The sequence below is a fragment of the Castanea sativa genome, chromosome 11, assembly GCF_040712315.1.
Source record: "Castanea sativa cultivar Marrone di Chiusa Pesio chromosome 11, ASM4071231v1".
Taxonomy (NCBI): Eukaryota; Viridiplantae; Streptophyta; class Magnoliopsida; order Fagales; family Fagaceae; genus Castanea; species Castanea sativa.
The window spans coordinates 17528274-17553512 of NC_134023.1; the positions used below are offsets into that span (position 1 = coordinate 17528274).

A 25239-nucleotide genomic window follows, 5' to 3' on the forward strand; every position below is an offset into this window, starting at 1 on the left:
TTTTACTTTGGTTTCCAATAGATACCAAATGATATTTTAGAGCAATTTGGCTTTAGCTAAAAGTGGCTTTAGATACTTAAAGCATACTATATATAAACTTGTAATTTTGTTGAATGTAGATAGAGTCAAAGAAGAATAAGGACCGTCGTTCTAAATAGGATGACTTACATACTACTGGTTCTTATAGCTATGCTGTGCACGTTGCAAAAAAGGTAATAAGTATTATGACTATTTTTTAAATGATTTTGACTTCTCCTAAAGTTTATGTGGAACTAATATTTGTCATTACATAAATATGTTGTTCATAATGTAGGCAAAAACGGATGGACGTTCTGTAGAGTGTCCAATATTATATCAAATACTACATACTCGTAAAGATGGATTTGTAGTTAATCCTGTAATGAAAGCAAAAATGATGAGTAATTTCTCCATTGTAGTTGTGGGTAAACAAAATAGGAATTCAAGAAACAATATTATAGTTTTTCCCTACAAAGTTGTCTTAAAGATGAGCTTTGTTCAAATAATTCAAGTCTTAGAAGTCATGCAAAATCTTGTATATAACTTTTGAACTAGCATGTCGTTTTTGACAAAAACCAAGCATAAGATGAAATCCCATGTGGTTGTTTGAACACTTGTGTAACTATTTTGAATCAATGATAATTGTTATTAATGATTATTTTAATTTTTAAATTGATATCTTTCAATTTGATGTTAGCCAATACACATTCCTTTTTATTGTGGGGTCATTTGATTGTTGGATTACATAGCAAACTCCATTTCATTGTGGAAATGTTATTCTTACTGAGTTAAGGCCTCTATGTTTAGTTCCTTTGTTATATTACAGCATACCCAGTGGATGTATATGACTTCATCTCTTTTTTTTGGAGAGGTTCATGTGGTGAGTTGCCTATAGATTGTCAATTTTCTCTTGAGGGTTACTGGTACATATTGGTGCTTGCTTGTCCCATCCTATATATATATATATATATGTTGTGGGGTCATTTTAACTATATGATTTCTAACTTTTTTTGTTTTGTTCAACCCAAATATCAAGACAAAATGAAGGAATTATTGGTTAAGCCTTCAAATCAATTGCAGTCATCTGACACAAGTGGTAGTATTGCATGGTCAATAGATGATGTGTTTGCCAAAGTGATGGGTAAGGAGTGCAAAGGTTGTATTCGTGGGGTAGGATTCGGTCCAAGCCTAAATGGTCGAAGTAGCAAGAGTGCTCTCACGGACGTTGACATACACTCAAGTCAAGCAAAGGACACCAAAGTTGCACAACTGAAGGCTTCCATGGCTACGATGGAGGAAAAACCAGCAAGTTTTGACGAAATGAAGGAAAAACTTTGTCAATTCGAAGAAATGGAGCAAACAATGGCTCGCATGCTTCAACAAATGCAACAAATTTCTCCCCAATGCAATCAGGTATATTAACAAAGACTTAGTCAATGTTTTTCTTCTTTTTAAGCACTTCGTTGTTGTTGCGAGTGCTTGATTTCTTTTGTGATTGGGATTGCTATTGTGTTTATCTATTTTTACTTATGTCAATTATTGGTCAAGTATATTAATAGTTGGGCTTATAGCTTAAAATTGAATAAGCCATAAAATTTGGGGTTTAAAGTAAATAAGAAAAGTAATAGTTTTGTGTAGCGACTCTTTTTCTTAACTAGGGCCCTACCCTATGAATTAATATAAATTCATCCCAATTATCATTAAGTAATTAGTTATATTAATCAAAAAAGAGTACGTCATATTAAAAAGAGATATGTCAATTTTAAAATGACTTTTAGAGGTTTAAAACATAAGAGACATGTCTTCATTTAACTTGTTCCCATTTTTTGCCTTAGTAATATTTTTTTGTCTTTCTATTCCATTTATACGCACTTATTGAGTAATCATACTTTATATGTAGGATGTTCCTTCGGTCCAACATTCTCCAACTCTCCAAAGATCGTCAGCCGCATCCTATCAACCAAGCAGCTTATAAGTTTTATCCTAATGATCGAGGACTTTTTTGTATACAAAGAACTACAAAAGAACAACCGCATTTTTTGCAAGTGTTGAAGGATATTTTTAAACACTTTGAAACTCTGATTATGGTATTAGCTTAATTTGAGCAGTTGTTTTATTCAAAGGACCACATCTTTTTTTGTTAATCTTATGATGGTTGTTATAGACAACGTTATGTATTTGATAATATATTTCTATGTTAATATTACGTTAGTTTGGAGACATTTGTGGTGTTGTTAATTAATTACATTTGTGGTATTGTGTTAGTAGAGCTAAAACTATTATAGGTTATTTGTAATAGGTCTGAACAATATATTTGATGCAAACAGTGGTTTTAAAGCCCATTGAAAAAAAAAAAAAAAAACCCTATAACAGCGGTCAAAAAGTGCCGCAATAGGTTCACATTTTATGTATTAAATGAAACCCTATAGTAGTGCTTATCGTCCACCGCTATAGGTTCAAACATATAGCAGCGTGTCTACCCGCCGCTAAAGCTACGAACATATAGCGGTGTTCCCACCCGCTACTAAAAGTGCAATTAGTCCATTTTAATTGATTGCATGTAGCGGTGTCATGTGCTCACCACTAAAGGCGGACACCAATAGTGGCATACATGACCCGCTACTAAAAGTCAATTGACATGAATTCAAACGTCGTATGGCGGCGGTTTTAATATTACTAGTTCGTAGATATTACTAGTTCTTAAATATTTAATATTACTTGATTAAGATATGATGATTTTCCTTTCTCATCTGGAATTTTTTTTGTGTAAATTAGTTTTTGTTAAGTGCAGATTCAAAGTATGATTTTGAATTGAATTTTAAGTCTTTGATATGAATACACACACACATATATATATATATACACGACACACATTTTTTGGCAAAAATCTAATGTTCTTAAAAAGCGAAAGAAATAAAATTTAAGCACAAAATACAGAAAGAATAGGAAATAATTAAGATAGAAAATAAAAGAAATAACCACTTATCAGCATACACCACCCAAAAAAAAAAAAATACCATATGTCTAAAATATATATATATATATATATATATATTAAAAAATTAATGTGTAGGTTGTATGATTGAGAATGATGATTTCCACCAAAGAAAGACAATTGATGAAAAGAATTTGCCAGCAAAAGACCAAATCCATATAAATTATTTTCCTATTATTAAATTAAATTTTAGTTTGTGTTATTTGGTTCTATTTGAACAAGGCATGGATTCAAAGGTTGATTTGGATCGAAGTTGATATTTAGTCTCCCAATGTTCAATTTTAGTATTATGCAAAAAAGAAAAAAAAATTATTGTATATATTGTGTGATTAAGCACCAAGATTTTGAGTAACTGAAGATAATTGGTAAAAAGAGCCAGCCATCGTTTTTGCACAAAACAAGCCAATTATTATTATGGTATAAAAATTGATCAAAACTAAATATTTATAGCATAGGAATAAAAGTTATAATATAGCTAATTATCTATCTAATCTAAAAAATATCAATATTGACTACTATGCATTATATGATTATAATATTAAGTGAGAAGATAACTGAATACCACTAACTTGGTACTCAAATGCACTTGACATTTACAACTTATATTTTTAATGGGATAATAAATTCTAATCAAAGTCAATTACAAATCAAAATAGGAGTACCTGAAATAATAACAAAAAACTTACTTATATAATAATAAACAATACTATTTGAAATAACTAATTCTTTTTAAATTTCTTTTTACTTAATTATGATATTTATAAATTTATAAATTAAAAAAAATTACTGTGTAAAGCACGGATAAATATCCACAAACAATAAAAACAATAACAATAACAATAAAAATAAAAATAAATTTAATAAATGTAAACTTGTTTATTATTATTTTTTTCTTGAAAAACGCACTCTTATTGAAGTTGGTGAGAATAAACATAATGTATAAAGATAGCTAGATTTTCGTTTTATAAATCAAAGCTAATCCTCTCCATTCCATGTTAATTAATATTGTTAACATATTATATATGTGTGTGTTCTTTATTTTAATTTTAATTTCATCTTGGCACAGGAAAAAAAAAAGTGTGTATTCAAAAGCCATATTACAATCGTGTTCATTTTATTAGGCTTAATTTAGGCTTCGACGCAAGTGGCTCTTTTTGTTCCTTTTTCGGTTTTAAATTATTTAGTCATTTGTCAAATTACTTAAAATGCCTTTTTTATTTTTTTTCTTAATACGAGAAACACATCATCATTTTCCCCACATTTCTTCAAGGTAGCACTAAAGCATATTATTCTGTTTCACCAAAAGGGAGAGAAAAATGGCAGATGAAGTTAGACCGAATTGTTACTGGGGAAATATTTTAATTTGATTAAGCATTTTTTTTTTAATCTTTCAGGCCTACTACTAATGAGTGTAAACATAAACCAAGGACACCAGCATTTTGAGTTAAGGAGACCGGATTATGTGTGTGTGTGTGTGTGTGTGTGTGTATATATATATATGAAACTTCAAATATGCATCTATTTAGTGTTAACAAACTATCAAAAAAGAAAAATACACAAAATTATTTTTTTGTTATACATTGTAATGCAGTCATCTACTAATAAAGACAGGGACACAAAACACCATGGTTTTCTATCTATTTTTTTCATAATAACCTACTTTTTTATTTTATATACTCATTTTCCAAAATACCCCATATCAAATTATTTATTTTACACTATATTTTATCAAAATACTATTTCCTTATCATTTTTTTTATTACCTCAAATGATCTCTCTTCCTCAACCAAAAACTTTTATCCTCAATCTAAATAATTTCAAAAATATTCATTTGCATAGCAACACTAACTGTGTAATTTTTTCCGATCAATGCAAAATATAAACATAAACATAAACTACATACTCATAATGTATAAACATAAACCTTTGAACCAATGGATATTGAAAATAAAAATGTCTAAATTATTACTTAAAAATAAGTTTTTATTACCATTAATGTCCTTAACTTTTGCATTTTATACTCCCTAATTAAAATTGTGTTAGTTTAATCCATAACCTTTTGGTATTGTGTCAAACTAGTCCCTACCATTAAGAGATGGATAAAAAATGATGACGAGGTTAATGGTGGAAATGCAACTTGGGTTTCACATAGACTACCACATTTGTTTTTTGAAAAGAAAAAATTGTAAATAAAATAAAAAAATAACACGATGGGGGGATTGAAATACCTAACCCGTTCCCCACAAAGTCTAATAAACGAATTACTCCAATAATTATAAGATAAATACACCAACCGCTAGAAAATCTTAGCAATTATACCCTCGTCACTCACATCCTAACATCAATTTTACTAAGAAACAAATTGAGGTATTTCAATTTTACTAGGAAACCCAAAGCAATTAGACTCTGAGATCTCACAAATCCCATGAAAACGAATGAGGAGTATCTAATTTAACTTTAAAACGCCGTTGTTATCCATCTCTCACCGGTCTTCACCTACAAGGACCTCTATCAAGTTATTATTCATCTCTCACCATTCTTCACCTACAAATGTCATCCAAAAAAAAAAAAAAAAAGTATATATAGCAACAATAATGAGATGAATTAACAATTGATTGCATTCTTACTCCAACCTTTTATAAATTACATTTTGACCCCAAACATGTTTTGTTGGGCTAAAATTAACATTGGTTAAATTATTCAATTACCCAATCTAATTAATTAGTCAAACTATGCAATGGTCCAGTTATATAAATGATGGGCATAACCACATTACCAAAGTCTAAGTGAAGCGATAGTAAATTATGATCTAAGGTGATCTGGTTATGATGGAAAAAACCTTGAAGAATTCACTACAAAAATTTGAAATAACAACTACAAGGAATATAAACCCCAATCACGAAGTAGCTACCTATTATAGAACTTACTTATGCTATTTGAACGCAACCCAAACCTAATTAGACTATTCTTTCATGGGATCTATTCAGTTCACAAATACCTAATCCATGAATGACTCCACACAAAACACTTTTGATTGTTAAAGATGTTGGTGCAAATTTTTTAATAGGAACACTTTGTTAGGATATGTGCCCTTTAAATCCTATTATATGATGCTATGTATGACATTATGTTGTGATTAATAAATTTGTTTTATTATTATCTAAAATAATGGTAATATGAATATTTGGACATTATCATATAGTCAATGAGATGCATAGTATGTGATTTATGTGATTTAGCCACAGAAGATATAAATCACAAGTTCTTTATAAATTCAAAATTTTAGTTCGTAGTCGGTGATGAAATTAAGCATTTCATCTGCGAAGACTATAACATATCAACTAAGATGATATTGTCTTGATCATGGAAGTGGAGAGTTCTAGTTGATATGTTGATATGTTTTAAGTGGTAAGACATATTGAACTGAACCGCTGTGAGATTTATTATTCTACTAAAATGAATAATAAATCTCATGACATTTATTTACATCAACTCTCAATCCTGAAAGAATAATGAACCTGATCATTAAGTGTAGGTTGTTTTGATATAATAGGAGTGAGATCTAAAGTAACGATCAAAACCTCAGTATGTTGGGCAGCCACATTTAATGTTGAAGGAACAAATATTCTCAAGATGGAATTCATAATCTCTTAACGAAGATATAAAATATTTCCTTGAGATTACTTTAATAGATTTTGTTATTCAGAATGTTAAACCTAACTACTTTAGTAAGAAGTTACTAAAGCATATATTTATGAAATTAGATTTCATAAATGTATGATGAATAACTTAAAGGATTAAATCGGGTACTCAAGGATTAAGATGTAGTAATCTTCAAAATGGCAGCCAACATTCATGACTTTGTATTGTTACGAATATTTTAATGAAGGGGTTGAATGTATAATAAAGTCTTGTGATATAATTTATTAATAAGGCCTAGAGTGCAATTATATTTATATAATAGTATTAAATATAATTAATGGTAATTTTGGGCTTGTCAAGAGTTGACAGAAAGACCCAAAACCCATTGGAGCTAGTGTCTTATTTGCCCTCGTTGGTCCCACTCCAAGCCACATACTAAACCCCAATTATAATGGCCTACAAGATTAATCTAATTAGATAATCAGTTATATATAAGGAGAGAAACATACAGAATTTTGTAAGGTATGAAATGGTTTGTGTGTGTGTGTGTGTGTGTGTGTGTGTGTGTGTGTGTGTGTAAGCCATTCTCTTATTCTCCCTTGAACACATACGTGTAAATTAATTGAGAGACCACACTTCTTGGGCATAAGTGAAATTGGAGTGAAGATTAAAAGTGTTCTCAAGTACTTCTAATCTTTGGTTTTGAATTTCACCGCACCAAGATATGCTCTCTTGTTCTTAAATTTTGAAATTTGTATAGTACATTTTATCAATTGCAAATGAAGTAAATCTGTTAATTTTTCGCTGTGTATGTTTTGTATGAAATACAAACATTTGTTTTTCCAAGACACTTAATCTCCAATGCTCTAGGAACTCAACTTAGAGAAAAACCCTAGGTGAACAAATTTGTAGCTTTTTCTCCAAGTGTGCAATGTTCTCCTTTCAAATCTAATATGATGACGGCTCTTGAAAATACAAATGAAGTCAATGTAAAACCTAATGCACAGAAACCTAGGTTGCCACATCATCAAATGAATTAGATAGAATTATGAAAAATCGTGCTTTTATCAATCTAGTGGTATCAATATTGCTATCAAGGTTTAATGAATCTCAATCAATAAGTTGTAATCGAGTATGGTATGAAGACAACATATCTGGCGAAAATGGGCAAATGCCCATTTCGCGTAAAAAAAAAAAGCAAATGCCCCATTTCCCAAACTAATTAGGGAAATACCCCTCTTTTGAAACTCGATTTTCTCAAAATCGAGTTTTAAAAAAAATTTGGAGCCCTATAATGATGTTTTAAGGAGCCTATAACGACGTTTTCAAGACCTATAGCGGCGTTTTGTAACTCGAACTCTATGAACTTGAGTTCCATGCAAGTTTTTTTTTTTGTTTATTTATTTATTTTTTATTAACCTATAACTTGATTTCATGGAGCTCGAGTTACAAAACGCCGCTATAGGCTCCTTAGAACGTCGCTATAAAGCTTAACTCAATTTTGAGAAAATCGAGTTTCAAAAGAGAAACATTTTCCTAATTAATTTGGGAAATGGGGCATAATGCTGTTTTTTTTTTTTTTTTTTTTTTGCGCGAAAATGGCATTTGCCCATTTTGACCAAACATATCTTCTATTCTTCTTAGCAGATTCTTGAGTTGTTTTCTTTGTGTCTTCAATGTGAATACTTAAGCCTAACAACTTAGATACAATAAAAATAAGTTTTGACTTGAATTAGCTAACACGTATAACATTTGACCTTAAAAATCCCCCTTCAGTAGTCCGTTACAAAACCATAAAAGAGTAAATGAATGACCTATGTACATTCTACTCAATTGCATCAAAAATCAGTCTAACTAAAACTGAAACTTTGGAAGACATTGCATAAATAGATCTCTTAGTTTTGATTGGTTTTAAATTTTCTTTCCTGAAATGCAGTTAAATATGACACTTTAAAACTATCATGTGGAATATCAGACGAATTCCCTTAGGATATTTGTTAATATATCATTTTAAGAAGGTTTTGATACTGTTTTCTTGAGAAATATAAAAAATATAAATGTCAAAAAAATAAGTTACTTTTTTCATTTCCTATGAAAATTTTCTAAAAATATTTCATAGATTAATGCTCTTGGGATATCCGTTAACTTTTCCCTTTAAATAATTGAGAATTTTAATGAAATATTTTTAAAATATAGGATTTAATTTAAAATTCCATTCAATGTATTGGAAGAAATAAATAATTTAGTCCATCTTTTATCTAATTTTTTGTATTCTTGATTAAATTTTCTACATGCTAGCTTGACCTTGAACTAATCTTCGAATCACTTTCTTAACATATGCAAAACTTAGATACAGTATTTTGTGTAAGTTAAGTTCCCTCCTAAAATTAAGATGTTTGGCTACTTTAACAGGGAAAAAAAAAAAAAAAACTCGACGTTAGAATGCATTTGATTTCCCACCCCGTGAGATAACCGAGCCTTTTCTCTTTCACTTCAAGGCCTTCGTTGATGGATTGACATTGGAAGGTGGAAGAGGTGTACTAGTTCAAGAATAATCTAGTTCGATTTGTTGCTAGAATGATGGATTTGCTAGTTCGAAGGTCTACTGATTCGAAGATCTTCTTGGTTTGAAGAATTTGAAGTAAACTAGGTTGGAATTGGTTGGAATTTGTCAACGGTGGTTTGAATGAAGCACTTTAAATACAAATATTAGTGGTTAGATTGGTTATTCTTGGGTCTCGCGCTTTTAGGTTCTTTGATGCGATCATTACCATGTTGGAAGCTTTGATTGCGATTCCCTACTCATATTCCAAACCACAGCAGATTCTATCGAAGCAACCCTACCAAAATTGTTTCATTTATGTTGAAGAAGAGTTGGGTGCTTAATTTCTAGCAAATTTAGGAGAAGGGGCCGACAAAATTGGTCCTTGAGTTCAATGAAAGGGAAGAAGAAAAGGCTCTTTTTTATTTTTTATTTTTATTTTTCTTGGAAAAGTAGAATGTATCTTAAGTTTTAATAGTTTTTAATGCTTCCATTAAAGTAGCCAAGTGTCTTAATTTTAAAAGGAAAATTTAAGGTACAGACATAAATTAGCCAGGTGTCTTAATTTTAAATGAAAAACATAAGGTACAGGCTGTGTCTAAGTTTTTTTTATTATTTATTTATTTATTATTTTTAATTTTTTAATTTGACTGTGTCTAAGTTTTACCCTTAACATATATAAGATTATAACTATAATCCCAAAGAAGGAAAATTGATTACCTTCCTCAACAGCCCAATTTGATGACTAACTCTTTGATATAGGTTATAGATTAACTTACTAAAAAATAGAGAATAATTTTAAAGAAAACAGTTCTTAAAAAAAAAAAAAGTCAAAGAGACAAAGACGCAACACCAACTCAGTAAGAAATACTACAGTGATAAATTACATGACCAAAGCAATGACATCGACTCATCAAAAAAAAAAAAAAAAGCAATGACATCGTCCGCATTGTGGAAGGATCCAGAAATTCAAACAAATTTGGTTATCAATTTTCTCACACATTCTTAAACTCATACATTGTAACAAGAGTACACTCATTTTTACATTGTTAATATTATTTTATCATGTATTAATGACAATATGTCACAAAAACAATTTTTTAAAAGAAAAAGAAAAAAAAGCAGTGAAAATTTTGTACCCTAGCCTTAGAGAACACAAGAGAAAAAAGAGGCAATTTTTTATTTGGTTTTTGGCTCTTTTTAGTTTCATTTAACAAAAAAGTTTCCCCTCTTTTATACCAGTAATCCTTTTAATAAATTTAAAAAAAAAATTAATCCTTTTAATAAATTAAAAAAAAAATTAAGTTATCAATTGATTTTTGTCAAGTTTTCATTTAAATAAGAGATTTAAACTCCTAATTTTCACAAAAATGTAGGAGTATCCCAAAAAAATATATATATAAAAAAAAGCAAATCCTACTCTCACGCATGAATTTATATATCCATAAAAGTTAGGGTTTATTGTATGAAGCCCAGATTAGTGGTTCTCACCCTTCACTCTACCTCACACTCGCTCTTTTACTCTCTCTAAGGTTGATTTGGAAGTTTTTAGCTTAGGATTTTTGTGGATTTGATGTTAAGGCTTTGCTGATTGCTGGGAAATTTTGGAAGATTTGATTCGATGGTGGTGCTTTGCTAGTTGCTGGGTTTCATTTCTTTTGCTTGGGTTTGATGTTCGTGTTTTTTGATTTGGTGGTGGTGATTTGGAGGTTTTTGTTTGTTTGATTTTCTTGTGATATTTTGACATGATCTTCATCAACAATTCTACTAATCTAAGTTTTTGTTATTGTTTGCCAAGAAAATACATGGGTTTGAAGGCTAAGGTTTGCTTTGCTGGAGCTTGGTTTGGTTGTTGGGTTTATGCATTTGGTAGCTTTGCTAGAGATATGGGTATGGGGTTTGGTTTAAATCTGGGTTTGGGAGTTGGTTCTTTGTTGGAGATTGATTATGGGGAAGAACACAAAGAACACGAACATGTTCTTCTAAAAAATTAATGAAAGGAACTAAGAAAAAAATGACAAGAAAGACATTTAATTAATTTATTTTATTTTGATGTGTTTGGCTGTAAAGAAAGTACAAGAAAAACAAAGAAAATGATAAGAAAATAAGGATTAATTTGGTAAGAATATGAATTATATTTTGAGGAAGAACACAAAGAACATGAATATGTTCTTCCCAAAAAAATATTGGAATAAAAAATTAATTTTAATTTAAAAAAAGTAAAATTCTTTTTTGAAAAAAAGTAAATTTTTTTGTTTGTTTTTTAATTTTTTTAAATAAAATTGAGGAATTAATTTTTTTTTTAGTTTTTAAAATTTAAATGTTGACATGGCATTTAAAAAATGCTAAGTAATTTTTTTTATAATATTTTAATAACCACATCAAAGTCATGTTAGCAAGCACAACACTCTGTATACCCCGTGAAATTTTTCTGTTAATGAGTTGACGACATGAACTAAAATAGAAATTATTTTATGTTTTTAGGGACTAAAGTAAGCATAAAATCAATTTAAAAACTAAAATGATATTAAACCCAAAATGTACGGACCAAAACATATTTTCGCCAAATTCTTAATATGAAACTATCAGTTTATTTCATTTAATTAATAAAACTTATCATTCATAAGATAGTTGGATGAGTACTGGATAATTACTCCCAATGCTTGCTGATTACACTTTGCAGTCAAGTCATACTCTATAGCATTATTTAATTGAATCAATTGATTACTGATGAAAGCCAGACCAGCCGCCTCTGACTATAAATTAAACAAATCCCCGCTCTCTTCCAAGTGTTTTTGCATTCAAAATCTCACTTCTTCTTCGCTCTTCTTTCTTTGCCCTGCTTCTCTATTTGCTTCAAAATCTTCAGTTCTGTAACAAAGGCCGACGAGGTGATTCTGCTAGATTTCTGGCCCAGTATGTTTGGGATGAGAGTCAGGATTGCACTGGCCGAGAAGGGTATCAAATATGAGTACAAGGAGCAGGATATATTTAACAAGAGCCCTCTGCTTTTAGAGATGAACCCCATTCACAAGAAGATCCCAGTTCTCATCCACAATGGGCAATGGCAAACCTGTGTGTGAGTATCTCATCATTGTTCAGTACATAGACGAGGTCTGGAATGATAAGTCTCCATTGCTGCCCTCTGATCCTTACCAGAGAGCTCATGCCAGGTTCTGGGCTGATTTTGTTGATAAGAAGGTACCTTTGATGCCATTTCTTTTGTCTTTTATGTTATTTTAACTTCTTTTCGTTCTGGGTTTACGAATTTCAATTTTCAAGGCGATGACTGTTGAAAATCCAATTTGACCAAACTTTTATTAAACTTCGCGAAATGAGTAAATTTACTATGATTTTCACAGTTGTGGAGTCGTCTAAGGTACTGAGTCTTAAAATTCTATACCAAAATCAATATTGTTGATTTACTGTGGATTCATATATTTGAGTAAGATTTATAAAAATAAAAATAAATATTCAATCTGCTGTCTTAATATTCTGTCCCTTTAGTTATATCTGATTCTGCAATTCTAATTCAATTTCAATATATATATATATATATATATATATATATAAATATATATATATATATTTTTTTTTTTTTTTTCTAATTATAGCAGAGTGAAGTTGGGAAAAAAAGTTAAACCCCGTGATTACTACATGTATCTTTTGCCAAAAAAAAAAAAAAAAGATAGATGAAAGAAATAGGAGGGAAAAAAAGAAAAAGAAAAAGAAAAATGATGGCTTGTGTTCGCTTTTCATTAACATGTTGAATTTATGTATTTTTTAAGGTACTGATTCAAACCTTCGTTCTGCCTACTCTTAGAATTTGTCATGTCATATTTTCAAGAGAGTAGTCTAGTAGCATGTGATACGATGTTTTTAGGAGTGTTATAGTCTGTCTCTTATCTCACACGCAATCCTCAACCATGTCATGTGCTAGTGTTAACTAGTTTAACTGGTAAAGTTTTCTGTCATGAAATAATGGTGTATCAGCATAATGATAATGAACAATTATTATGAAAAATATGCCAATAGGTTTTAGATCCTAACTTTAAAAATAAAAAAATAAAAAATCTTACGTGGACCTTCCTCGCCCCCTCCCCCTCCCTTGCCTTTTCACACATGCTAGAGGTATTCGTCTCATATGATACATTTTCCTTGAGATTCAAAGAAATATTCTTCTACCCTAATAGATTTGATTTGAAATTCATTCTTTTTTTCATTCTTTTATTCAATTTGTTGAAAGTGGTAAGACAATGTGCGTGGAAAATACAGGTTTATGATGTTTCAAAGAAGATAAGGACAACGAAAGGAGAAGAGCTGGAGGTAAGCAAAAAGGAATTTTTTGAAACCTTCAAGATATTGGAAGGGGAGCTTGGTGACAAGCCTTACTTTGGGGGTGAAGCATTTGGGTTTGTGGACCTTTCTCTTATCATTTTCTATAGCTGGTTCCATGTCTTTGATGTATTTGGCAATATCAACATAGAGGCAGAGTGCCCCAAGATAATTGCATGGGCAAAGAGGTGCTTGCAGAAGGAGACTGTGGCCAAGTCCCTTCCTGACCAGAAGAAGGTTTATGAGGCTGTTGTGCAATTGAGGAAAATACGTGGCTTGAAATAGAGAAATGGTTTAGCCCAAATGAGAAAAGTCCATGAGGCTGCAAGAATGCAAGAATGAAATATAACAAATGAGAAAAGTCCAAACAAATATGATCCAACAACCAAAATAGCATTAAAAATCAATAACAAGTTGGAGAGAGAGGTAGTTTTGTTCACTAATACTCAAAATCGAAATGCTTTTAAAAAAAAAAAAAAACTTACCGTTGGGGAGATTGAGAGAGGTTCAAGTGAGATTGAGAGAGAGGTTGTTTTGCTCCTGAAAGAAAAAAACATAATATAAAACCCCATGAAGCAAATCCCTAAAAAAATCCAATTAAACCCTAGCTTTACAAATACCCAAAATTGAAACCCTAAACCAAAAATCAAAACAAAAAAATTTAAAAAACTTACTGTTAGGTAGATTGTGAGAGTGTCTTGACTGAGATTGAGACTTAACTAAGATTGAGAAGGTTTGAGAGAGAGAGAGAGGGGTGGATGGGTGGTGAGGGTTTGGGAGTCAAAGGGTGTCATAGATTGGATTAGAGAGGGAGAGTGGTAAAGAGGGGTGGATTGGTGGTGAGGGTTTGGGAGGCAAAGGGTGCCGCAGATTAGGTTAGAAAGGGAGAGTGGTAGAGAGGGGTGGATCGGTGGTAGAGAGGGGTGGATCGTCTGCAGGGGCATGGTAAGGAGGATCGGTGTTGAGGGTTTGGGAGTCAAAGGGAGTCGCAGATTGGGTTAGGGTGTTTGAATAGCGATAGAGAGTGGAATTGAGGGTTTTTAAAAAAAATATATATATATAAAAAAAAATATACCAAACCTGTAGCCACATGTCAAAAAACGTAGCTATAGACATTCTTTAAGCCGTGTTTTAAAGAAACGCAGCTATAGGCCGGCTATAGAAGCATTTTAAAAATTCAGCTATAGACCCTTTTAAAAAAATGTGTTCAACCTATAGCTGTGATTGAAACGCACAGCTACAGACAACACTATAGCCGCATTTTAAAAAAACATAGCTTTAGGTGTGCCTATGGCTGCGTTTACCAAACGCGGCTATAAGACATCTTTTATAGAAATAACAATCGCCTGGACATATAGCTGCGTTTTTAAAACACGGCCATAGGCCCTGCCCAATATAACCCCTGCAAACATGATAAACGTGGCTACAGAAATGCCTTATAGCTGCGTTTTTTAAAACGCTGCTATAGGTATATTGTTTTAGCCACATTTATAACAAATAAAATGTAAGAATCTTATTGGTCTAAATCATGTATTGTAGGAATCTTATTTGTTAATAATCATTGCAAATGATGTGACAATGAATTTTATGGGTAATTAAAGAATTAAAAATCTCAAACACCTTTTAAAGTAGTGCACGATAGCGGTGGAAATTAAAACATGGAACTCAAATAAAAAAACATTTCGTGCCAAAGCACTCGCTCTCATTGCTGTTACCTGCCTACCAAAAATCATTCAATATATATATCAATGAGGTCACTAAGCATATATGATATTCATTTGCCTAAAATTTTCCACTAATCACTGCGTTAGTTCTTTTGATGAACAATCACTGCGTTAGTTCATGTGTTGGATTTGTAATAATTTTGATTCCCATCTTATCATGCATATCTAATCGCTTGGATTATAGTACTGGGTTCTAATTGGCTCTGAATATTGAACACATATTATCCAAATGTATACAAAGCTTCTAGAAGGATCTTAAAGCATCAGCATCAACATCAGCATCAACTGTTGTAAAAAAATTATATTTTCACATATGAAAACTTTATTTTACTAATTTAATATAGTATTTAAGAAGACATTCTACATTACATGTTTTATTTTCATGTTCTGTTCACTCTTTTTCTTTGTCTTCCTCCGCGTCTTTCTTCTCTGTGAATTTTCTGTAGTCTCTCTTCCTCTCCTCCTCTCTTTCTCTGTGACAGTAACTCATCAACACCAAAACAGTTATAATTACAAAACAATTCACATTCACAATCAACACCAAAGAACAAGGGTCTGTTTGGTAAGATAGTTCAAACGACAGTTTTCAGTGTTTAAACACTAAAAACTGTGGGCCAAAAATAAAAAAATAATAACGCATTCGGTAAGAGGATTTTATTTAGGAGTGTTTGAGTTATGTATCTCATTTTAGGGTGTTTGAGTACTGAATTTAGAGAACTCCTACCGGTTTTCAATTTTCAAATAATATTATTTAATGGCCTTTTTGTAAGTATTTAGAAAAGTATGGAACCCACTTGATAAGATCTAACATAACTACATGATATAGAATAGACAACACATGCCTTCTTAGAGCAGCAGAGGCGCAGCAAGTCACAGCACAAACTCAAAGGGGGTGGCAGTAGAGGCCATCAGGGCAACAGTGTCGGACTTGCATGAAACTTGGCAGATTGAAGGGACTAATCCAGACTCGTATCACAAGCTTTGCCAACATTTAGGCGAATTACTTCGTTAAGGCCTCGAAAATAGTGTTTTTGCTATTTACAGTAATACTTGCTTTTCCTTAATAACTTTTAGTTTAAAAGTCAAAATTAGGCCCTGTCTATTTTGGGATAACCCTTAAGGTTAGTATTTTATGATTCTGCATTTAACTCAATTTTGCCATTTTTGGTAAATTTGGTATATTGTCACCTAATCGTGTAACTAGTGTGCGAATTAGGGTTTTAGACATTTTTCTCAGTATTTATATGTTTTGTAGTCATTAGAGGCAGGGAGATTATTATCAATAAACACAGACGTTTGGTCAAATTTTCCTCTAGTGGATTCCAGTTTTTATCTCCTTGTGGATTCAGGGAAATCCCACGTGGATTCGAGATTTACTACCAGAAACTAACAGTTTAGTTTTTGTTCCATCAAGAGAGTATCGTGTGTGCTTTCTTTAGGCTTCCGTGACATCACTACAACTCTTTCTCTTTCTCACGTTCACACCTCATCTTTTCTTTTCTATTTTTTTTTTTCATTTCATCCCTTCTCTTTCACGTTCCTTCTCTCTTTACTTTCAAATTTCTTCATCTCTCTCTTCACCTCCATTAATTGTACATGTTAGAAAGTTACCGTTTTTTTTAAAAAAATACGTACACATACCAAACACACAATTATATTTTTTCATATTTTAGAATATTTTGTTTGAAACATGGTACCAAACACTTTTCTTTTGCATTATGAGTACTTTAAACACGAATTTTCACAACATTTTTTAAACCGCAGTTTTCACATCATTTTGAACATCAATATTTGAAAGCTACTACCAAACAAGCCTCAAATCTCCTTCAAAAAGAAGAACTTGAAACACAGAGCTTAAAGTAATGGATTCTATTCTTAAAAGTTAAAGAAGGAACAACACAAAAGAGAGAAAAAAAAAAAAAAAAAAAAAAAAAAAAAAGAAGCAACAAAAAAGCTCTACTTTTAGTTTTGAAGTAAAAGAAACGAAAAACTAAACTGTGAAAAAAGTTAGAGAGAGAGAGAGAGTGTGTTTAGAAAGAGAAAATGCAACAATCTCCATACCCATTCACAATCACAGTTACAAAACCCATCTCCACCAGTCGATCTCCAAGGCGAGGTCTGAGAGACGATATCCGTGATGAGGTCTGAGAGAGAAGAAAGAGGCGGTGTTTGAGAGAAATCTGAGATTGAGAGAGAAGAAAAAGGAGCACCACGTGAGAGGAGAGAGGATTTGAATGAAAAATTAATATATCTTTTAGTATTTGGTTTCAGTACTGTTCCAAATTTAGAAGGGTATTGTTCATTCATGCCAAAATTTTAGCGTTTAAGCCCTTATTGGAAAAAGCATTCCAAGAAATAATTAAACTAATATAGTATGGAAGATGAAATTAAAAATTAAAAATTACGTAGTAATAAATTTAATATTTATCGCCACTTTTTTATTTTAAGTTATGCTACAAAGTTTACGTATCGATTCTGGTCAAGCTAATTGAGATATATATATGTATAAGCAGCCCACTTGCATTTATATAATGAAACTACACACTTTTATTTTTTGTGTGCTTTTTTTTCTTGTGATTCTTATGTATTTTGTTATTTTTGGGTTGTCAAGGTTGGTGTCTGAATGATATTAGGGTTTGTAAACTACTCAACCAAGAATTAACACTGACGAATTACGATTATTTTATAGTGATAGATTTAGATTAATTCTAAATTTTGTTGGAATGTAGTGGCACAGGCACAAACTGCAAATTATTAATTAGTTAAAAAAAATACTGCAAATTTAGGTATATATGGTTCTTTTTTATTAGTTAATGGTATGGTAGTAACGGTGCTAATACGAAAGCAATAAGAAAACTAAAATGGACTTCGCACTTCCATAAACCGGTTCCTTTGTGTACCATTGTATTATGGAGGTTAGCATACTCTCCGTTCACTGCTAATTAGGAAAAGGAATTAAAATTCATTATGAACAGTCTAGACCATAAGCAGGTCATAATAATAATTTTATGATTTTCAAAGTAATCATATATAGAACATATCAAAAGATAAGGAAATGCAAATGCTCTACTGTTTTTTTTTTCGAAGTAATTATATAATGCTCTGTTATTGACCTCGAAATCAATACAAGATTGCAATGAAAAACTTGTAGGGAGGGGTAGATAGCAAAAATCGAAGATAGATATCCAAAAACATAACTTGCCACATCTATGATGGTAAGTATATTAGTATAATGACATTGTACTATTGTAGGCTTTATGAATTCTTTTTCCACCATAAACATTAAACTGAACAATAAACTGAACTAGTAGTTCTTGGTAGTGTAAATTCCACTCGTGCTGATTTATAAGCCTCTTATACTTTCACACAAACATGTTAGACACGCAACTGCCCCTAAGGAGTAAGGAGATTCCAAGACCTTATAATGCTAAAGTGTAAGATAACGCAAGATCGATATTGTCTTAATAGGACCTATAAAAAAAATTTATCTTAGTAGGGATTGTATTGAAAGAAATTTCAAATAATTATCTCGACCAACAAGCTCTAACAACTCCACTTTAAATTGGTAATCTAAATACACATAGACCAACTATTTAATACTAACATAAGATCATCAAAATAGCTTAGTGCTTAAAAAAACTCATCTAGCTTAGTTAATAGGGCCTTAATAGAGTTATTAAAACATTGAAAATAATAAATAAATAATTGTTGCAAGGAAGTAATGCCTACTAAAGATTGAAAACCAAAAAATCATAAGGCAATATAAACGTAGCATAATTTAGAAGACATTTTATTAGTTCCTCAAAATGCCCTTCAGAAAGAGCCCAATATTTATTAATTGCCTATGTAAAGCATAGTTTTAAAAACTGGACCAAATTGTATGGTTAGACTGGTTCAACTGGAAATCGTGTATAAATCCGGACTGATTATGCTTAAAAACTGAAATTAAAAATAAAAAAAAAAGTATAAAACCGGAAATTTATGGTTCAACCGGAAAATCTGGGAACCGTCCCAATCGAACCGGCTTTGAGTGGTTTGTTCAAATGCACTCCAGCAGCTGTGTTTTTTACCCCCACCCCCCAAAAAAAAGAAGAAGAGATTTTTGAAGATGCTCTCAAGCTCGAAGCAATAAACTCAGCTACCCCAAAAGCGTTAAACTTATGATCTTTACACTAAGGAAGAACTGAAGAAAGACAGACGAAGCAGTTTGTGTGCTTCAATTTTTGGCTTCAAAATTGCTGCTCTTCACAGTGACACACACAATGACGAAGAACTGAGAGAGAGAGAGAGAGAGAGAGAGAGAGAGAGAGAGAGAGAGAGAGAGAGAGAGAGAGAGAGAGAGAGAGAGGAATGAAATTAAAATTTGAATATGTGGTGAGTGGGGAAACGTTTAGCGTATGTATGACGGGAAATGAATATAGAGTGAAAATGATTTGGCTAGATGCCAACTGAACAAAGTTTATCTCCAAACTAGTTTGGAGAGAAACCTTACAAACTCCTTATATATTTTTATATTGATTGTGAATTTTAAAAATCTAAACGTTGAATTGCATGTTCTTATTATATCCTTCATGCTTATAAAATTTCAAGAAAACCAAAAATCAATTGCTATGTCATCAAACAAATGTTAAAATTTCAAATTTTTATGATCTAAAATTATGTATAAAAAATAAGTTTATTGATCGAATTGTAAATAACATCCGATTTGAACGAAATTTTATATGCATATTAAAAACATAAAGAACGTGAAATTCAATGGTTAGATTTTCAAAAATCACAAAAAAAAAAAGATATATGAGAAGTATGAAGAGTTTCTCTCTATATTAATTTGGAGAGAAACTTTGTTCATGCCAACTTGACATGCTTTTTTGCTTTCTTTTTATTTATTTTATATTTTGAGTGGAAATGATTTGTGGGATTTTTTATAAGAAAAAAAAAACTTTGTAGTGGATGGCTAGATGCCAACTTGATATGCTTTTTTTTGCTTTCTTTTTATTTATTTTATATTTTTAATAGATGATGTCTGTCCAAAAGTGCGTAACTTTTAAGGATTGTGCGTCATCCCTCTCTTACTAGTGTGTTTGTATTCTTCATTTATAAGTCAATCTGTGATCGCTCTCTTACAAGTATCTTTGTGTTCTTCATTTTTCTTTCCCCATTCCCATTTACTTCAATATCTTGAGTTGTGTAAGAATGGTTGACGTGGTCGTTCTGCTGGATTTCTTGGCCAGCTTATTTGGGACTAGAGTTAGGATTGCGCTCGCCGAAAAGGGTATCAAGTATGAGTTCAAGGAGGAGGAATTGTTGAACAAGAGCGCTCTGCTTCTGAAGATGAACCCCATTCACAAGAAGTTCCCAGTTCTCATCCACAATGGGAAACCTGTGTGTGAGTCCCTCATTATTGTTCAGTACATAGATGAGATCTGGAATGATAAGTCTTCATTGCTGCCCTTTGATCCTTACCAGAGAGCTTATGCCAGGTTCTGGGCTGATTTTATTGATAATAAGGTACGTTTTGGTGCAATTTTTTCAGTGTATTTTTTTTTTTTTTTTTTTACGTTATTAATTTCTGATGTCGCAAAAACATGAAGAAAGCATACATGATGGTTTCTTTTATAGAACATAAACTAAACTGATAGTTTTTAGTAGTAAATCTCAAATCCATGAGGGGTTCCTTAAATCTACAAGATGATAGGTTTAGAATCCATTAGAGAAAACAATAGACAAAAGTCTAAATTTTTATTAATCTCAAAAATGAATTGCCTTTGGAGTCTACAATGCGTTTAAATAGTAAAAAAGAAATCTAGGGTAACTAGAAAACCTAAGGCGACTAAGAAACCCAAGGTGGCTATGAAAGCATATAAAACCCTAATATGACTAAACAACATTAAAACACCTAAAACAAGGAAAAAATACACTAAACCTAAAATAAAAAAAAAATTACATAAAAACCAAAAATAATAAATTACAACAATTAAATAGTAACATGCGTCCTACATCAGACCTCTCCACTTGAAACAAACTTGTCCTCAAGTTGATAGTTGAAATCTGAATTCTCCCGCTCCAAATAAACACAAATATAATAACTTGATTTGGCTTTGAAACTTGAATTGTTTATAAAGTGTAGAAAAAAATTTCTTCTCATTTAACTTCAATTTATTTGCAACATCTATGAACAAATGGTTGATAAGAAAATAAAATTTTTTACTCCAAGAAAATCAACATATTGTGTAATCATTTTCAACAAATCAATTGAAACCTAGGGATTATGAGTTGTGGACTCATCCTCATACTTGACATGATTTGAATTTTCCACAATATTCTCAATAATTACCATCTTTTGATTTCTGTCATTATCCACAATTAACTCAACCTTCTTTTCTTTGACCTCTTCATCAAATTTTTGACAAGTGGCATCTTCAAGCTTCAAATAAACAACTTGTTGCATGTCTTCATAATTTTCAACCACTTCAAAATTTTCTTTAGAAATTGGTTGGGCATCTTGTTAACCCTCAAACCCTGTTCGTTTCTTGAGACATAGACTTAGTTGTGATAGGTCTAGAATTTGCTAGAGAAAGCACACAAGATGCTCTCTTTTATGGAATAGAAACTAAATTGTTAATGGTTTATATTTGCTCTTCGTTTAGGTACTTCTTGGGGTGTTGAGTTTGAACCTTATATATGGCTAATTTTGGCATTCGCTGTGTTATATTTTAAGGGTTGGGATTGTTAACTGTGTCTAATGCATCAGTGCACTGGACATGTTAAGATATGAATATGCGTCACGTTTTGAATACGTGTTTATATCATAAAGTGTCCAGGACACAAGTTGTGTCCATAATTTAATATGGCAAAACTTAAGGTATATATAGTTCAAGTTATAGTCCTTAGTTTTGTCCAAAATAAAGAGTTCCTTAGATGTTCTTTAGTTTCCCAATTAATCAGAAAACATGGTTGCTTTGAATTTAATTGCAAGAGATCGTTATTTGTGCTGTATTGGTTAATGCAATTATTTGTATAAATTTAATTGGAGACTTTATTGGTTAATGAATTGATTTGAAATTCATTACTATCATTGTTCATCCTGTTATATAATTAGTGGAAACCGGTAATACATTGTGTGTGGAAATTGTAGGTTTATGAAGATTCAAGGAAGATATGGACCACAAAAGGAGGAGAGCAGGAGCTGGCGACGAAGGAATTCATTGAAAAGCTAAAGATATTGGAGGGGCAGCTTGGTGATCATCCTTACTTTGGGGGTGAAAGATTTGGGTTCGTGGACCTTTCTCTTATCAGTTTCCATAGCTGGTTCTATACCCATGAGATCTTGGGTAATTTCAAAATAGAGGCCGAGTGCCCCAAGATTATTGCATGGGCTAAGAGGTGCCTCCAAAAGGAGTTCATAGCCAACACTCTCCCTGACCCGAAGAAGGTATATGAGCATGCTATGAAGATGAGGAGATTAAGGTATGGTGTGGAGTAGACTAATGGTTAGGCCTGAATCTAGAAGTGCAAGTATATTAGTATGGTTTTCGATGGTTGTGTAATAGTGTTGGTTACCTTTCGTAATTAATGTTTATGTTTGGATTTGTTTCATATGGGGCCAAGTTGAACTTGTAAGACCCTTTGGTTGTGTAATAAAGTTTACTCATATTGTAATGTTCAAGTTTCAAGTTTGTCTACTTTTTTTATAATAAAAAAAAAGTAGGGGCTTGTTTCATTTGGGTCCGTTGAACTTGTAAGACAATTTGATATGTGTTTATTGAACTTTAAATTAAATGGGAATGTACTGTATCATGAATAAGAAACACACCTTGTTGTTTCTTATAAATATTAGATCATGCTGTTCCTTATTTTTATTTCGAATATACAAAACTTTAGGTAAATATGTGTGGTTGTGGAGGCAAACTAACCACTGTATTTACAAATGTAATAAACTCACTTCATAGTGAAATTCACTGTGGGTTCTAGTAACTTAATTGCTAAAGTCATAATAGGTTGAAATTCTAACTTATCTATACAAAAAATGTAAAAAACTCACTCCAAAATGAGAATTATATTAAGCAAATAATTAAACTTCTAGATAATACATAAGATCAATTTGTTTTGTTAAATTTATGTGAAAGATGAAGTGAAAAAAAGAAGGTGCAAATTTGTTCAATTCACTATAACAAAATAGAGATTCCTCTACTTAATTTTATATACATAATTCAAGTTTACAATAAATTAGAAAAATAGAAAATATTTTTAAAAATAAATAAAATTTCACAATAATAAGATAGTTCTACTATATATTGTTAAATGTCATATCTAGGGATAGTATTTACTTGCATCCGTATAATGCCATTCTCATAATGCATGCTTTCCTCGGTGTAGTGCATTGTTTATAATTCCTTATATTCAATGTTGTAGTATTTTATTTTATTCGATTTCATAAACCGCCTACAAGAGAGAGTGGTAACTCATTTTTTTTTATACTCAATATCATAAACACGTTAATAACTCACCTTTTCCCCATTCCTGTAACTAAGTGTCGAGTCATGAGTGTTGTCTTTTATTATGTTGTTAATGGGTGTGAGATTTTACACCCCCCCCCCCCCCCCCCCAAAAAAAAAAAAAAGGATGTGAGTTAAAGGTGGTTCATCTAATGTATAGTTTTAAGATTTTTCTCTCCTAGGCTGATTAACAGCTCTCTACACTACAAAAAAACTTGTCTTACAAGGTCTTTTTTTTTTTCCAGTGCTTTTCAAAACCGCTGCTGTAAGAGACCTATAGCAACGCTTTTAGAAACTGCTGATATAGGTTGACCTATTATGGTAGTTTAAAGCCGACGCTTTTTAAATGCTGCTAATGAGACCCCTTTACAGTGCTAAAAAAGAGAAGGTTCTTTGGTTCTTCCTAAACTCCTTCCATAGCCACCTTCTTTCCTACATCCTTCCACTCGTTAAATAAATAATAATAATAATCACACAAACTTTCCTATTTTGTTTGCATATGTTAAGTGTACAATAGTGACTGGGCCTATTGTATCTTGAGCAGGGGCAGCCCAACATAATTTGAGATCTAAGATGAAATTTTTACGTGGGGCCTTTAATATGTAAATATTAATTAAACAAAATTATTTAATATTAATCAATTTAAGGTTAATTTGATACATTAAATACATAAATAATACCAACTAGATTAATGTTAATTTCATATAGAGAATTGAATATCATAGTTGAACTATAAATATTAATTAAAAAAATAAAAATATATTGCGATTGAAAAAGATACTTTATTTTGGATATAAGACAATGCATAGTTTAATAAAGTTGTAATCTAATTTTTTTAATTTTATATTTTGATTTTAAGAGAGGGAGATAAACATTATTTGGTTTGTGGCTTTGTAAGATATTAGTTTACAAAAATCAAAGTCTCAAACTATCAGGGGAAATTAATCTATAATTGATGATTTAACACATTTGCAGCATATTTTTCAAATATTTTAGGGTTTCAATTGAGTTAAGGTTCTATTAATCTCGTACTTTGAGAGTCTTAATAGAAATGAAAAAGAAAAATGCGCTAATTAAAAGTCCTATAAAATGTTCAAAATATAATGTGACATTGCTTCTCATTGATGAACTTTATCAATTTAATTAATGAACGTTTATATCACTTTTTTATGATTAATAACATGACAATTTGTAAGCCAATAGTAAAATTTGTAGTATTCTTAACATCACTAATAAAAAAATGTATAACCTTTAGAAAAAAAAAAAATATATATATATATATAATTTATAAAAATTTGAGCCTTTAACTATAGAAAGTGGGGCATTTTTTCCTAAGGAAAATTTTGTTATTTGGTGGGGCCTTAGGCCTAGGCCTTGGGCCGGTCCTGATCTTGAGGACAATATGCCAATGACATTGGTTCACCGACGATACATGTGAATTGCCTCAATCTTTGTCACACACGTCGTTGCAACTTATTCCATAGCATT

At 31.3% G+C, this 25239-nt stretch overlaps 1 protein-coding gene and 1 pseudogene across 2 annotated transcripts; both read left to right on the top strand.

Moving 5' to 3' along the window:
* Positions 1 to 1059: 1059 nt before the first annotated feature.
* LOC142616163 (putative glutathione S-transferase) lies at positions 1060 to 13885 on the top strand (annotated as a pseudogene).
* Positions 13886 to 20449: 6564 nt separating this feature from the next.
* On the top strand, positions 20450 to 22739 carry LOC142617293 (putative glutathione S-transferase). Of its 2 annotated transcripts, none has more exons than XM_075790077.1 (2): positions 20450 to 20774; positions 22402 to 22739. In XM_075790077.1, the coding sequence occupies exons 1-2, from the start codon at positions 20450 to 20452 to the stop codon at positions 22737 to 22739; spliced, it is 663 nt and encodes a 220-aa protein (XP_075646192.1). The 2 variants fall into 2 exon arrangements, with proteins under 2 accessions (XP_075646192.1, XP_075646191.1); XM_075790076.1 differs by having other exon boundaries at positions 20450 to 20764; positions 22392 to 22739.
* Positions 22740 to 25239: the final 2500 nt, after the last annotated feature.

Excerpts from the sequence above, each read along its gene's own strand:
- LOC142617293 (XM_075790077.1), top strand. The coding sequence starts at position 20,450 with ATGGTTGACGTGGTCGTTCTGCTGGATTTCTTGGCCAGCTTATTTGGG. Across the intron at positions 20,775-22,401 it reads TGATAATAAGGTACGTTTTG|ATTCAAGGAAGATATGGACC; the intron begins GTGCAATTTTTT and ends AGGTTTATGAAG.